Source organism: Engystomops pustulosus, chromosome 3 (genome assembly GCF_040894005.1).
Source record: "Engystomops pustulosus chromosome 3, aEngPut4.maternal, whole genome shotgun sequence".
Classification (NCBI taxonomy): Eukaryota; Metazoa; Chordata; class Amphibia; order Anura; family Leptodactylidae; genus Engystomops; species Engystomops pustulosus.
The window spans coordinates 216,337,161-216,354,227 of NC_092413.1; the positions used below are offsets into that span (position 1 = coordinate 216,337,161).

The 17,067-nt window shown below is 44.7% G+C and overlaps 1 protein-coding gene across 2 annotated transcripts in view; it reads right to left on the reverse strand.

Moving 5' to 3' along the window:
* BLK (BLK proto-oncogene, Src family tyrosine kinase) overlaps nt 1–16,611 on the reverse strand; it is a 49,856-nt gene extending 33,245 nt beyond the window's left edge. Inside the window, exons 1-5 of one of the 2 annotated variants that reach the window (XM_072143811.1) lie at nt 16,491–16,611; nt 13,818–13,869; nt 12,542–12,674; nt 1,845–1,947; nt 13–67 (exon numbers count right to left, since the gene is read on the reverse strand). In XM_072143811.1, the coding sequence (XP_071999912.1) occupies nt 13–67; nt 1,845–1,946 (157 nt within the window). In that variant the 5' untranslated portion in view covers nt 1,947; nt 12,542–12,674; nt 13,818–13,869; nt 16,491–16,611. Of the gene's footprint in view, nt 1–12; nt 68–1,844; nt 1,948–12,449; nt 12,471–12,541; nt 12,675–13,817; nt 13,870–16,490 lie in introns of those variants that run through there. The other variant, XM_072143812.1, reaches the window with a different exon arrangement.
* Between the last annotated feature and the right edge of the window lie 456 nt (nt 16,612–17,067).

Genomic DNA, 17,067 nt, shown 5'->3' on the forward strand with positions numbered 1-17,067 from the left:
AGGGCCTCTCACCTTTCTGAGATACTTGGCAACGTGTGGCAGGATGCTGAGGTCGTGTGGCTGGAACCTGAAATCAGAATGGAGCATGAGATCATCTGAGCTTCACGTACAAGACTAGTGATGTGAAGTCTAGTGACAAAATAAGGACCAACAGGCACCTTGACATTATGGGATCCATTGGTAGTTTTGGTCATAACGGGGCATCCAACCACGTCCCAGGTAGAGCAGGGAGCCATCATTCTTGTGGACCAACTGGCCCCTTGAAATGATGAGATTTATTGGTGGTTTTGGTCACACCTGTACAGCCAACCACATCCAAGGTAGAGCAGGGAGCCTTTTTTTACATGGAAAAAGAAGGTTTGTAGCCTTACAGGCCACACAAGGGGCACAACAGAACTGCGTGGTGCCATATTACTGCGTGGTGCCATATTACTGTGTGTTACCATATGACTGCGTGGTGCCATATTACTGTGTGGTGCCATATTACTGCGTGGTACCATATGACTGTGTGGTGCCATATTACTGCATGGTGCCATATTACTGTGTGGTGCCATATTACTGCGTGGTGCCATATTACTGCGTGGTGCCATATTACTGTGTGTTACCATATGACTGCGTGGTGCCATATTACTGTGTGGTGCCATATTACTGTGTGGTGCCATATTACTGTGTGGTGCCATATTACTGCGTGGTGCCATATTACTGTGTGTTACCATATGACTGCGTGGTGCCATATTACTGTGTGGTGCCATATTACTGCATGGTGCCATATTACTGTGTGGTGCCATATTACTGCGTGGTACCATATGACTGTGTGGTGCCATATTACTGCATGGTGCCATATTACTGTGTGGTGCCATATTACTGCGTGGTACCATATGACTGTGTGGTGCCATATTACTGTGTGGTGCCATATTACTGCATGGTGCCATATTACTGCGTGGTGCCATATTACTGCGTGGTGCCACATTACTGTGTGGTGCCGTATGACTGTGTGGTACCATATTACTGTGTGGTGCCATATTACTGTGTGGTGCCATATTACTGTGTGGTGCCATATTACTGTGCTGTGCCACATTACTGTGTGGTGCCATATTACTGTGTGGTGCCATATTACTGTGCGGTGCCACATTACTGTGTGGTGCCATATTACTGTGTGGTGCCATATTACTGTGCGGTGCCATATGACTGTGTGGTGCCGTATTACTGTGTGGTGCCATATTACTGTGTGGTGCCACATTACTGTGTGGTGCCACATTACTGTGTGGTGCCATATGACTGTGTGGTGCCATATTACTGTGTGGTGCCACATTACTGTGTGGTGCCACATTACTGTGTGGTGCCATATGACTGTGTGGTGCCATATTACTGTGTGGTGCCATATGACTGTGTGGTGCCATATTACTGTGTGGTGCCATATTACTGTGTGGTGCCATATTACTGTGTGGTGCTACATTACTGTGTGGTGCCATATTACTGTGTGGTGCCATATGACTGTGTGGTGCCATATTACTGTGTGGTACTACATTACTGTGTGGTGCCATATTACTGTGTGGTGCCATATTACTGGGTGGTACTACATTACTGTGTGGTGCCATATTACTGTGTGGTGCCATATTACTGTGTGGTACCGCATTACTGTGTGGTGCCATATTACTGTGTGGTGGCACCAAAATTGTAAAGAATTGTATGGATTTTCATCTTTATGGCACTTTATGGATAGATGGGCCAGCAAAAGGCAAAAACCTGGGGAGTATTTGTAGAAGATGGAAGAACAAGGGTAGAGGGCAGAAAAGTTATAAGAAAAGTTTTCTGGTCTGGCATCACCTTTGGCCCCGACTTACTATTGGAGGATGTGAGGGCTTGTAGAACTGACCGGCAGGAGGATTCAGATTATAACGTTCATCCTTCTTCCAAGAAAACGTCTTACTACCAATCACCCCCATCCTGGAAGCAAATGTAAAAATGTATCATAACGTAATAAAAAGGAGAATAAAATGTCATAAACTAAGGCTAATATCACAACGCAACAATCTACTATATTGTAGGTGGACATCAGAGAGGTTACTCTGCAGAAGACAAGAAGATGACCTAGTGATTGTTACAGGGGAGTATTGTGGGCATGCTCTGTGAGGAGGAGGGGGAAGAGGTGAGTGGTGACATCGCCAAGTAGGAAGTTCCAAACTTGATGATGATAATAATGAGATGAAAGCTGAGAAGTGATCTCCACAGAACAGGAAGTGCCTGAACATTTTAAGGCCAAGTGGTCAAAGTGGAGATTGCAGGTCTGGTGGGACTATTCCCCCCCGGCTAATACTCTACTTGCCACAATGAGGGTAAATACAGAGGGTCCCTTAGATGGAGGATTGGTGCACTCATGAGGAAGCTAGCCTCCAATTCAGCCAGGAAAAGACAGCTGTAACAAAAAATAGTTCTGGATGAAGATAAGCCGACCCGTAGTTTCAGTTGTTCGGCCGCACAATCTGGACATATTGGCCGATCCTGCCAATTGACACCCCTGCTACTAGCCAGGGGTGGCCAATCATGGCCAGGGGTAATAGCAAGGAGACGCCAATCTGGCAATACGTGGAGGTCGTGGGGCTGAACCCTAATGCCGAACCTGAACCAAAACTACGGGTCACTCCTCCATAGTGCTGGATACTGGCCGCTGGTAGGTGGCCCTGCACCGTGACTATGGACATGCACAATGAGGTCCATCTGGTCTCCATTGTCTACCATGGTGCGTGTTCCAGTTGTATCCGACCTTGTAAATTTAACCACATCTATACATTTACAGAAAGTGACCTGACTCTTCGTGCAGCGACCTATGCAGTGTCAGTGCCACATCCTGGTCTCTAATCTCCAAATATCAGCACTGGGATTGGATTTTGGGAGGATTTGTCGGATTTGTTTCTATTATGACTTTTCTTATTCTGCGGATCAGTTGTGTAGTGTTTATGTTCCTTGTATCTTACTAGGGATATGATGATCTTATGTCATCCTCCTGACATATCACCCCGGGCCGCGCTATACTATGTGCAGGCCGTCAGTATCAGCATTTCCTGAGGTCAGGGCAGGAAGCCGGTCTATATTTGCTGCACTAGTTACGCTCATTACCGGTCACATCTTCTGCTGCTCTAGTTATACCAAGAATGAATAAAAATAACACAATCAGACTCAATGGAGGTCAAGTATCTAATATCTCTCCATACCGCCATATGGTTCACAGAGCGCTCTGCATACTGCCATATGGTGCACAGAGCACTCTGCATACCACCATATGGTGCACAGAGCGCTCTGCATACCGCCATTTGATGCACAGAGCCCTCTGCATACTGCCATATGGTGAACCTGTTACTCTGCATACCGCCATATGGTGCACAGAGCACTCTCCATAACGCCATATGGTGCACAGAGCACTTTGCATACCGCCATATGGTGCACAAAGCACTTTGCATACCGCCATATGGTGCACAGAGCACTCTGCATACTGCCATATGGTGCACAGAGCGCTCTGCATACTGTCATATGGTGCACAGAGCAATCTCCATACCGCAATATGGTGCACAGAGCACTTTGCATACCCTATATGGTGCACAAAGCACTTTGCATACCACCATAGGGTGCACAGAGCACTCTGCATACCGCCATAGGGTGCACAGAGCACTCTGCATACCGCCATTTGAACCAAACATACAATGAGAATGCTGAAGTTACACTGATGCAGAAACATATCTTGTTTAATCCCTGATCTGAGTGGTTTTGCTCCAAAAATAAAATTCAGGACCTTGGGAAACACATTACACACCGAGCTTCCAGAACTGTCCAGACAGGACTAATCAACCTGATCTGGATGACTCATAACAGCAGCTGGGCAGTGGTGCAGCAATTGATTATTATGCCTGTTAGGCACAACACATCATTCTCTGTTGCAGCACATAACTAATGTGAGAGGAAAAAAACGCCAGAGTCAGGCAAAGGAGTGACGGAGCCTCATTATCATAATTTTATAATAATTTTTTCAAATTGGTAGTTTTCTTTTCATAGCTACTAATCCAGAGTTTTCTCACTAGCCCCCCCTGTTCCTGAGCAATTAGTGTCATTATTTTCAAATCTAAACAGTCATATGGGTGGAGCCAGGCAGTCGCTCCCTGCCAAGCTCCACGCCTCTGACAGTTAAAGAAATTAACCCCTTAACAGCCCCCCGTGAGCCCTCTCCATAGACGGCAAGTGTTTGCAGTATATTTGCAGCAAACACTTACTGGTAACACCAACGAATGGTGCTAGCACCGATCGCGGCTGTTAAACCGTCCATCGCAGCCGGCAAAGCTGCCAGCGACTTCAAGAAGGTGGAGGTGTCCCTCCCCGTAACATCATATGGGGGCGGGGATCGGTTGCCATGACAGCCTCGGGTTTTCCGGTCTGCTTCTAAACCTATTCATTACAATGTCCGATTCGCACATTGTAATGAATAATGAGCAAAATCCCCATATACTGCCAGACTGTAGTATGTCAGTATATGGTAGGATCAATCAGACAACCTAGGGTTAAAGTACCTTAGGGGGTCTGAAAAATAGTAAAACAATAAATCAAAAAAGTTAAAAAAAAAAAAGTTAAAAAAAATAAATAAATAATTAAAAAACCCGTAAAAATTCTATTAACCCCCCTTTCCCTAGAAGTCATATAAATATACATAAACAGTAAAAATCATAAACATGTCAGGTATCACCACCTGTCCGACCTATCAACACACAATGGGGGTCATTTACTAAGGGCCCGATTCGCGTTTTCCCGACGTGTTACCCGAATATTTCCGATTTGCGCCGATTTTCCCTGTACTGCCCCGGGATTTTGGTGCACGCGATCGGATTGTGGCGCATCGGCGCCGGCATGCACGCGACGGAAATCGGGGGGCGTGGCCGAGCGAAAACCCGACGGATTCGGAAAAACCGCCGCATTTAAAAAAAGAAATGTGTCGCTTGGGACGCGCTTACCTTCACTCAGCCCGAGCCGGTGAACTCCAGCGCGTTCCGATGCTTTTCCACTGGTGGACGGTGGAGGAACTACCTTAATAAATCCCGGCCGGACCCGAATCCAGCGCAGAGAACGCGCCGCTGGATCGCGAACGGACCGGGTAAGTAAATCTGCCCCAATGAGTGTTTTTCACTGCGTTTAACTCCATAATGGAAAATAGCACCCAAAGTCAAAAATGTTAAAAAAGTGATCAAAAAGCCGCACAGTCCTAAAAAATGGTAGCATTGAAACCGTCATCAAAAGTCGCAAAAAATGACACCACCCACAGCTCCGTGCATCAAAGTATGAAAAAGTTATTAGCGCCACAAGATGGCAAAATAAAAAAAAAAAATTTGTACAGGAGGTTTTAATTTTTGTAACTGTATGAAAATATTATAAAACCTATACAAATTTGTTATCCACGTGATCGCACCGACCCAAAGAATAAAGTAGACCTGTGGGGCGCACAGTGAAAACCGTAAAATCCAAGCCCACAAGAAAACGGCGCAAATGCGTTTTTTCACCAATTTCACTGCACTTGGAATTTTTTTCCTGCTTCCCAATACACGGCATTGGAATATTAAACATGGAAGTATAAGGCCCCTTCCACACTAGCGTTGCATTTCACGTCAGGGTGCAATGCGTGAAAAACTGACGTTTTTGGCTGCGTTTTTGTTCCATTTTTCCTTGGAGTCATTAGCGTTTTTGAGTTTTTCACGCGCGTGTTGTTCGCGTTTTTTTGCGTTTTCGGTGCGTTTTTCACGCGCGTTTTTTAAGTCAATGGGACTTTTTCAAAGGGACCATGGTTCGGGAATAAAATGTTTTATTTAATTGAAAAAGAATGTCTTCTGATAAGTTAGCAGATGTATGCAAACATCTGCAATCTATTCTTCACTGTTCCGCGCGTATATTATCTCCCGACAAGTTAGCAGATGTGAAGAACAGTGAAGAATAGAATAAAAACAGTGAACACAGGATCATTTAAGAGAAAAACACAGTAAAGAACACAGTGAAGAATAGATTACAGATGTCCGGCACATCTGCTTACTTGTCGGGAGATACGCGCGGAACGGTGCGAACAAAATAGCATGTGAAGAACAATATATATGTGTGAAGAACACATTGCAGATGTATGGAAACATCTATTATATGTTCTTTACACACATATATATTGTTCTTCACATACTATTTTGTTCGCACCGTTCCGCGCGTATCTCCCGACAAGTAAGCAGATGTGCCAAACATCTGTAATCTATTCTGCACTGTATTCACTGTTTTTATTCTATACTTCACTGTTCTTCACTGTGTTTTTTTAATTAAATGCTCGATCTCGAGCAGGGGAAATAGTCTTATTCATGTCACCTAGCAACCCATCCATTTAAAACGCATTGCACTCGCATTGCACTTGCAATGCTTGCGAGTGCAATGCATTTTTGATTCGTCTCCATAGACTTGAATGGGGCGGGAAAAATGTGCGTGAAACGCGCAAAAGTAGAGCATGCTGCGATTTTGACGCGTGTCAAAGCAAACGCAAGCACGCGTGTGAAAAACAACGCAAATGAGGAAAGGCCCATTGGAAACAATGAGACAGAGTGCAATGCAAGTTCTGCGCGTCAAAAGCATGCGCAGAACTCGCACGTGAAAAACGCTAGTGTGGAAGGGGCCTAACAGCTCTGTATATGGAAATATAGCATATTTTCTACTGAAGTTCCATTGAATCTATGCTAATAAGGTTCCCTACTGTCGGATGAGTGGTCCTGCGCTGGAGCAAAGTCTGGCTCCACCCATCTGACAGTAAAGATCTGAAAATAAAGACGTGAATTGCTTGGGAATGGTGGGGGCTAGAGATAAAATTCCAAATACACCCAAATAAGTGGGAGATTTCCTCTTAACCCCTTCCCGTCTAGGCCTTTTTTAGCATTCGTGTTTCCATTTTTTGCTCCCCCCCTTTAAAAATCCATAACTTTTTATTTTTCTGTGTACAGAGCTGTGTGAGGACTTGTTTTCTTCTCATCCTTCCTAGTGACAGTATGTAATATTCCCGACCGTGTACTGGGAAGCAGGAAAATAATTCCAAATGCTGTGAAATCGACAAGTAATTGCATTCGTGCCGTTTTCGCGTGGGCTTCGTTTTTATGGTGCACTAAAAATGACTCCTGTACTTTACTCTCTTTTTCATACTTCCGTACACGGAGCCAGGTAAGGTGTCATTTTTTGAGGCACAAGCTGATGTTTTTATTGTTACCATTTTGGGGACTGTTTGACCTTTTCATAAATTTTTATCCCAATTCTTGTGACTTGCAAAATGACCAAATAGGGGTTGATTCAGACATTTGGGGGCTATTTTCCATGACAGGGTTCACCCATTTTTATATTTTGATAGATCAGGACTTTTATGATGTCACATAAGTTTTTTTTGGTTATTTTTATTTCATTTCTAGGGGGGGGGTTATTTGAATTTTTTTTTGTTTCGTTTAAAAAATTTTTTTTTTACTGTATTTGTAGGCCCTCTCGTGCAGTGATGGGGAACCTTTCAGAGAGCCCAAACTACATCTACAACCGAGGTATTTATTGAAAGTGCCAACACTTCCCCAGAAGTGTTCTCACCTTTAACTCTTAGTAAAGTTTTAGAAGACTTTTGTAAAGTTTCTCACTTCTCTACTTGTTGATGTAGAATGGAAACCTCTTTATTGTTTGTCTTTATATTTGGCACAAACTCCATAACAAGTGCAATCTAACTGTAACCAACCCTGCACCTGCGTCTGATCACATGACCGCCACTTATTTGTGTCGTCTAGTAGTAAAACATAATCACTCTGTAACAACACATAATGTAACTACACGGACTTATGTCAGGGGTCACCCAGAGGCAGGTGTAACAATGAAGCGTTATAAGAACAATGGAATTGTGGTGTATTACAGGCAGTCCCCGGGTTACATACAAGATAGGGTCCGGAGGTTTGTTCTTAAGTTGAATTTGTATGTAAGTCGAAACTGTATATGTTATAATTGAAGTTCTAGACAAATTTTTTTCTTTTGCCCCAGTGACAATTGAAGTTTCAAAATTTTTGCTGTAATTGGACCAAGAATTATGAATAAAGCTTCATTACAGACATCTTACAGCTGATCATTGCAGTCTGGGACTATAGTAACATCCAGAGAGGTCACCAGAGGTCACAGTGGGCAGAGGGGTCCGTCTGTAACTATGGGTTGTCTGTAAGTCAGGTGTCCTTAAGTAGGGGACCACCTGTATATGAATAACCAGACAGCCAAGACTTCAAACATACGAGGGGGCCAAAAAAATTGTTAAAAGAACAAGATAAAATAAATAAAAAAATGATTAAATTGGGGAATTAGAATGGACAGACTGTATTTTTATAAAAGGGAAATACAACAAAAACTTTGTCCAATTAAAAATGCTTTTTGTATGAATAAAAGGAAAATGTATAAATAGTTATCACATTCCGAAACTATAAAGTTACCGCAAAATTTTGTCCACAGGCTAAAAGCCACAACAGGAAAAAATGCTAAATGATCCCCCCCCCCCAAATACATAGATAAATAAGTTGTATGTATGTGTGTTTCCAAAATGCTCACAAATGACAATTCCTACTCCTATAGGAAAAAACAAGCCCTCGCGCAGAGTATAGAAATGTAGGTTTTTGGTGCAAAAGTAGTAAAGTGTAAAAACCCAATAAATATTTGTTCTCCTTATGGAGACTTTGCCAATTAAGGCCACTATGTAGGTGTGTGGAGACTTATAGCCATTGATGCTTCACTAGGGAATTCTGGGAAATATGTAAATATGTTTTCCAAGGTGGAAAAAGGAAAACAATGCCTCTTTTTGATACCATGAAAGGCAGCCCCCTTACACCAAGCATGTCTGACGCGTTACTGATGTGTGATGTATCTGCTGGTGCTTGGAGAAGGCTCATGGGCTGAGCCCTCTCCATAGCCAGTAAGTGTTTGCTGCATATTGGGAACATAGAAGAATAAACCAAGAGGAGTAGTTGGGGCTATGCTGATGGGGCTTCTGTTTCAAGTTCTCGGTACTTCCGGGTCACTGGGCCGTAACCAAAGCGCTCACATAGCAGAAAACGAGAGGACACCTGAGCTACGACTCTGAAGAACCTCAAGATGGGAAAGATCTGAAACTGCTCCTTGTCTCTAATGGTCTTACAGAAGAATCTGTTCCATATGAACAATCGCGGCACCAGTAACAATGACATCATTCACATGTAAAAAAATGCCCAACACGGCCCACCTGATAAATGCCCAGCATGGCCCACCTGATAAATGCCCAGCACGGCCCACCTAATAAATGCCCAGCACGGCCCACCTAATAAATGCCCAGCAGGGTCCCCAGTATCATAAAATGTCAAGCAAAAAAATAATAACCATATACTTACCCTCCAGCGCTCCCTTCAGCTCCTCTCCTTCTCGCCGCTCCTCCAGGCAGAGGGTAGTCTATGCACTCTGCCCGCACACACCAGCAGGAGGCGACACCCCACATTATAATGTGTGCGGGGGCAGAGCGCATAGACTCCTGTGAGGGGCTTGGAGCACCCGCGAGGAGAAGAAGACGCCAGGAGGTGAGTGCCGGAGGGTAAGTATATTTACTATTTTTCTATACAGGCAGTCCCCTGGTTACATACAAGATAGGTTCCATAGGTTTGTTCTGAATTTGTATGTAAGTCTGTAAACTGTATACTTTATAATTGTAGCTGCAGACAAAAATTTTTTTGCCCCAGTGACATTTGGAGTTTAAAATTTTTTTGCTGTAATGGGACCAAGGATAATCAATAAATCTTCATTACAGACTCCTTACAGCTGATCATTGCAGTCTGGGACTATAGTAACATCCAGAGAGGTCACCAGAGGTCACAGTGGGCAGAGGGGATCGTCTGTAAGTCCGGTGTCCTTAAGTAGGGGACAGCCTGTACTCGAGTATGAAACCAATCTACTCCTCATTCTTCACCACATTTCATACATTTATCATTATATTTATTTCTATATCTTGTGCATCCATTCTGGAGTTCTGTGAAGTCTGTGAATAACAAAATCTAAAATACTGAGACATTGTATAAGATCCATCGCTGGACACCAGTAACCGTACGATCAGTACATATTCCTATACATCTCCCCATGTAAATGAGGTCTTTTTAGAAGTTTTAATGAAAAAATTTTTAAGAACCCAATAAAGAACCAAGTGTTGAGAAGTAAAACTAATGACCCGAGCGCAGGGAACCTTTGCTTCGGCTCAGTCATATTTGGCTCATGGACATTCAGAGGGTTATTTGTAGCCGATCTCTTATGGGATGATCCCACATTTCCTATTGATCTTATTACTGACATGGAAGATGAAGATGGAGGGAAGACGTCATCGATGGCTCCAAAGAATCCTTGTCCTTCATTGAGTTATAAAAATTTGGCCATAAACAGAGGACATCACCTGCCAAAACCCACCGATTTCAGTAGGACCATCCTCCCTTATAATATAAACGGGGGTCTCCGGACTCTTATAGTAGATTTTGTGGAGATGAAATTGGATTCTTAGTGTCCGATCCTTTTGTTCTGAGGAGAAAAGCGACTACCAAAAATATGTACAATCAGCCAAGCCGGGGGTGCATGTGCTGGGGGTGCATGTGCTGGGGGTGCATGAGCCGGGGGTGCATGTGCTGAGGGTGCATGTGCTGGGGGTGCATTAGCTGGGGGTGCATGTGCGGGGTGTGTATGTGCTGGGCGTGCAAGTGCTGGGCGTGCAAGTGTTGCGGGTGCATGTGCTGGGGGTGCATGAGATGGGGGAGCATGAGCCGGGGGTGCATGTGCTTGGGGGTGCATGAGCCGGGGGTGCATGTGCTTGGGGGTGCATGAGCTGGGGGTGCATGTGCTGGGGGTGCATGTGCTGGGGGTGCATATGCTGGGTGTGCATATGCTGGGTGTGCATGTGCTGGGGGTTCATGTGCATGGGATAGTCAAAAGCTCCACAAAATGTACGCCCGGATTAACGTTACCTGACTGAGCCCTGAGGGTCTATATTATATAGACACACATCGAAAGAGACCAATAATAATAATAATTTCTGTCCATCTACCAGATCCATCAATAATGTAATCATTGTTATATATTATAAAAAATGTAAAATAATAATGATAAGCTAAGAATCAGCTCTTATACCACTCATCATCAACAATTACAGTAATAATATAATAAAAAATAATATAGTAGAAAATATGTCAAAAATGCTAAATTAAGACATCACAAGTAGTTGCAATGAAGTATTACCGCTAAATATATTCGTAAAAATGTATTAAACGAATGTCAAATAAAATATAAAAACAATAACGACATATGGTAATGTCATAACAAATAATAATACAAATAATAATAGACATTATAATGCTAATAATCTAAGTCATAAAAAAAAATACCAAAAATAATATGCATAATAATACAAAAATAATGCTAATAACACAATAAACAAAACAATACATTTATAATCCTAATAAAATAATCGTCATAGTAATAATGATAAAAATTTAAAATAATTATTATTGTTATAAAAGTAAATTCTTAGCCCAATTATCTCACCTTTAAGCTCAAATTACTCATAAAGTCATGAAGATCTTGTGTTCAGCTTTTTTGTGCACCCCCCCCCCCAAAAATATCATTATTATTATTATTATATTGTTATATTATTGTTATTTTTCCTTTAACATTAATTCACAAACAAAGTCATAACGATTCAGCATTTAATGTGCAACCCCCGACACAAAAAAGTAAAAAATATGCAAGTAATTCTGATACAGGCGGTCCCCTACTTAAGGACACCCAACTTACAGACGACCCCTAGTTACAGACGAACCCCTCTGCCCCCTGTGACCTCTGGTGACCTCTCTGGATGTTACTATAGTCCCAAGCTGCAATAATCAGCTGTAAGGTGTCTGTAATGAAGCTTTATTGATGATCCTTGGTCCAATTACAGCAAAAATTGCCACTGGGGCAAAAAAAATTTTTTGTTTAGAATTACTAATTGTAAAATGTTGTAATTGTAATTGTAAAATATACAGTTTCGACACTTAAGACCGAACCTATGGAACCTCTCTTATGTGTAACCCGGGGACTGCCTGTATATCCCTTTTATTGGTTTATAAAAATTGCATAAAAAACAACCAAAAAAACTGCATGTATGACCGCAGCCTTAATAATCCACCAGAAGCACTTGCCCCTCGGCCCGTCTGCTGTACGCACCCTAATAGAGGCAGGGAGGCGATTCGAGCTCCTCCGGATCATGTAAGGAGGTGACTTTTTGCTACAAATGTTGCAACTTTTATGTTTAATGTTTGTAAATAAACACTTACTACAATAGTTTCCTGCATTCTATACATTGTGGAATAATAACAGAAGTTTTATCTTCTTTTTAAGACGTCACTTACCCTGAAAACCCTCTTTTACAAGAAAATCTATAAAGCTCAGACCCCCGCAACTTGTTTTTCTTCCAGAATGTGAATTATCCCTGGTGTCTTACCTGGCAGGTCAGTGCATGGATGTCAGAGAGTCCATGGAGCTGCTGGTGTCCCGGAGGCTGCGGTGAGTGTATGAGCCGCCCCATACACTGACATGTAGCAGTTACAAGACACGACCTCTGCTTCCTGCCAGGCCTGTGGTGATAAATATGTTTGGTCGCTGGTGACGTTCACAGATACCAAAAATAGCACCCAAGGGTGTCGCTGGTTCCCACTTTACTACCCTGCGCTCAGTGTCAGACGTCTATTATTTCTATCCCCTCATAAGGAGGAGACATCTGACGGACAGGAGGGAAATGTCTACAGGTTTCATATCTAGAATTTTATTGTTATATTTCCACTATTATGTGACCCAATGGGGCTCATTTGCTTACCAGGTCACTCGAGTTCACTGAAAGTGCATTGTCTGTGTATAATGGGTACAGCGATTCACTAAGATCATGCGCCAGAAATCATGAATGTGTTGCCTCCCCGCTCAGGTCCGACAGAGTTCACCAACTTTTTTGTGGTGCGCCTTTAACACATGGGGGGTCATTTACTAAGGGCCGGATTTGCGTTTTCCCGACGTGTTACCCGAATATTTCCGATTTGCGCCAATTGTACTTGAATTGCCCCGGGATTTTGGCACACGCGATCAGATTGTGGCGCATCGGCGCTGGCATGCACGCGACGGAAATCGGGGGGCGTGGCCGAACGAAAACCCGACGGATTCGGAAAAACCGCCACATTTAAGACAAAAAATGTGTTGCGAAAATTACACTTACCTTCACCAGGTATAGGCCGGTGAATTTTATGGGCATTCCAGCGCGCCTCCGGGGAACTTCAGCGCAGCAGCGCCACCTGGTGGACGGCGGAGGTACTACCTTAGTGAATCCCGGCCGGACCCGAATCCAGCGCAGAGAACGCGCCGCTGGATCGCGAACGGACCGGGTAAGTAAATCTGCCCCATTGAGTGCGACACAATTTCAAAGTTAAATATGGTGATCGGTCCTTATCAGCCGGACCGTCCATCAGCACGCCTTCTAATGTGTGTCGCATGGAGACCAGCGCAGCCGTACCACAAAAGGGTCGCATGCGCCACAATCCCGGTGCAGACACTTCTTACCAGTGCAAGAAGTTTTAGCCATGAAGAATGTGCACAGTCCGACTGAAGTGCATCACAAAGCCCTTAGTAAATGAGCCCCAGTGAGGAAGTTGTGTTCACCAAGTGCCTGCTCATGTCTGTTTGAAGGGGACGTCACCATTTATGTACTTATTATACTGCGGAGCTGCACTCACTATTCTGCTGATGGATAAACCTATGCACTGCTGATATTACTAGTTTTCCGACCTACATAGAATGGAGAGATCTGCATATTTTTATCATAGGTCATAGGTCAGAGATAGAATCTAAAAATAATTCAGAAATTCACAATGTAAGATTTATTTAAATAATTAATTTGCATTTTATTGCATGAACTATGTATCTGATCACCTACCAAACAACAAGAATTCTGTCTCTCTCAGATCTGTTTTCTGTAAGAAGCTCCTCCTACCCTGCACTCATTACCTGTAGTCCCTCCTACCCTGTACTGATTACCTGTAGCCCCTCCTACCCTGCACTCATTACCTGTAGCCCCTCCTACCCTGCACTCATTACCTGTACCCCCTTCTACCCTGTACTGATTACCTGTAGCCCCTCCTACCCTGCACTCATTACCTGTAGCCCCTCCTACCCTGCACTCATTACCTGTAGCCCCTCCTACCCTGTACTGATTACCTGTAGCCCCTCCTACCCTGCACTCATTACCTGTAGCTCCTCCTACCCTGCACTCATTACCTGTAGCCCCTCCTACCCTGTACTGATTATCTGTAGCCCCTCCTACCCTGTACTGATTACCTGTAGCCCCTCCTACCCTGCACTCATTACCTGTAGCCCCTCCTACCCTGCACTCATTACCTGTACCCCCTTCTACCCTGTACTGATTACCTGTAGCCCCTCCTACCCTGTACTGATTACCTGTAGTCCCTCCTACCCTGTACTGATTACCTGTAGCCCCTCCTACCCTGTACTGATTACCTGTAGCCCCTCCTACCCTGCACTCATTACCTGTAGCCCCTCCTACCCTGCACTCATTACCTGTAGCTTATCCTACCCTGTACTGATTACCTGTAGCTCATCCTACCCTGTACTCATTACCTCTAGCTCCTCCTACTCCACACTCATTACCTGTAGCTCCTCCTACCTTGTACTCATTACCTGTAGCCCCTCCTACCCTGTACTCATTACCTGTAGCTCCTCCTACGCCACACTCATTACCTGTAGCCCCTCCTACCCTGCACTCATTACCTGTAGCCCCTCCTACCCTGCACTCATTACCTGTAGCTCATCCTACTCTGTACTGATTACCTGTAGCTCATCCTACCCTGCACTCATTACCTGTAGCTCCTCCTACCCTGCACTCATTACCTGTAGCTCCTCCTACCCTGCACTCATTACCTGTAGCCCCTCCTACCCTGTACTGATTATCTGTAGCCCCTCCTACCCTGTACTGATTACCTGTAGCCCCTCCTACCCTGCACTCATTACCTGTAGCCCCTCCTACCCTGTACTGATTACCTGCAGCTCATCCTACCCTGTACTCATTACCTGTAGCTCCTCCTACGCCACACTCATTACCTGTAGCCCTTCCTACCCTGCACTCATTACCTGTAGCTCCTCCTACCCTGCACTCATTACCTGTAGCACCTCCTACCCTGCACTCATTACCTGTAGCTCCTCCTACCCTGCACTCATTACCTGTAGCTCATCCTACCCTGCACGCATTACCTTTAGCTCCTCCTACCCTGTACTGATTATCTGTAGCCCCTCCTACCCTGTACTCATTACCTGTAGCCCCTCCCACCCTGCACTCATTACCTGTAGCCCCTCCTACCCTGTACTGATTACCTGTAGCTCATCCTAACCTGCACTCATTACCTCTAGCTCCTCCTACTCCACACTCATTACCTGTAGCTCCTCTTACCTTGTACTCATTACCTGTAGCTCCTCCTACGCCACACTCATTACCTGTAGCTCCTCCTACGCCACACTCATTACCTGTAGCTCCTCCTACCCTGCACTCATTACCTGTAGCTCCTCCTACCCTGTACTCATTACCTGTAGCTCCTCCTACCCTGTACTCATTACCTGTAGCTCCTCCTACCCTGCACTCATTACCTGTAGCTCCTCCTACCCTGCACTCATTACCTGTAGCTCCTCCTACCCTGCACTCATTACCTGTAGCTCCTCCTACCCTGCACTCATTACCTGTAGCTCCTCCTACGCCACACTCATTACCTGTAGCTCCTCCTACCCTGCACTCATTACCTGTAGCTCCTCCTACCCTGTACTCATTACCTGTAGCTCCTCCTACCCTGTACTCATTACCTGTAGCTCCTCCTACCCTGCACTCATTACCTGTAGCTCCTCCTACCCTGCACTCATTACCTGTAGATCCTCCTACCCTGCACTCATTACCTGTAGCTCCTCCTACCCTGCACTCATTACCTGTAGCTCCTCCTACCCTGTACTCATTACCTGTAGCTCCTCCTACCCTGTACTCATTACCTGTAGCTCCTCCTACCCTGCACTCATGACCTGTAGCTCCTCCTACCCTGCACTCATTACCTGTAGCTCCTCCTACCCTGCACTCATTACCTGTAGCTCCTCCTACCCTGCACTCATTACCTGTAGCTCCTCCTACCCTGCACTCATTACCTGTAGCTCCTCCTACCCTGTACTCATTACCTGTAGCTCCTCCTACCCTGTACTCATTACCTGTAGCTCCTCCTACCCTGCACTCATTACCTGTAGCTCCTCCTACCCTGCACTCATTACCTGTAGCTCCTCCTACCCTGCACTCATTACCTGTAGCTCCTCCTACTCCACTCTCATTAGCTGAACTAACTGCGCCTGTTTAGACTTGTTACCTCTATAAAAGACACCTGTCCACTCTCCAACCTGTTCACCATGGCCAAGACCAATGAGTTGCCTCAGGACACCAGGGACACCAGGGACACCAGGATCGGTTGGGCTACAGGACTATAGGCAGCAGCTTGGTGAGAAGCCAGGAACTGTTGGTGCAAATATTAGGGAATGGTAAAAACACAAGATGACTTTCAGTCCTCCCCGGTCTGGGGCTCCGTGTAAGGTCTTGCCTCGTGGGATAAGGACAAATCTGAGAATGCGTGAAAATGGTGATATCATGCAACACCAAATCCTTTCATCCTCCCATAATGCATTGGTGAGCGTCACCACACACTTCTATAATTCTGAGCAAGGTCCGGATAGTCTCATAGATCACCGGTAAACATGAGATATAGCAAGAAAAAATGAATATGATAAGTGGCGCTCAATGGGTTTATATAGTGTTTGGGGGAACTAAGCCCCAACGATGGGCAGATTATTGAGTTTATCGGATCCAGAGGGGAAGATAATTGCTCCCGGGAAGGGGGTTGCTGTAGTGCTCCCGGGAAGGGGGTTGCTGTAGTGCTCTCCTTATGGTAA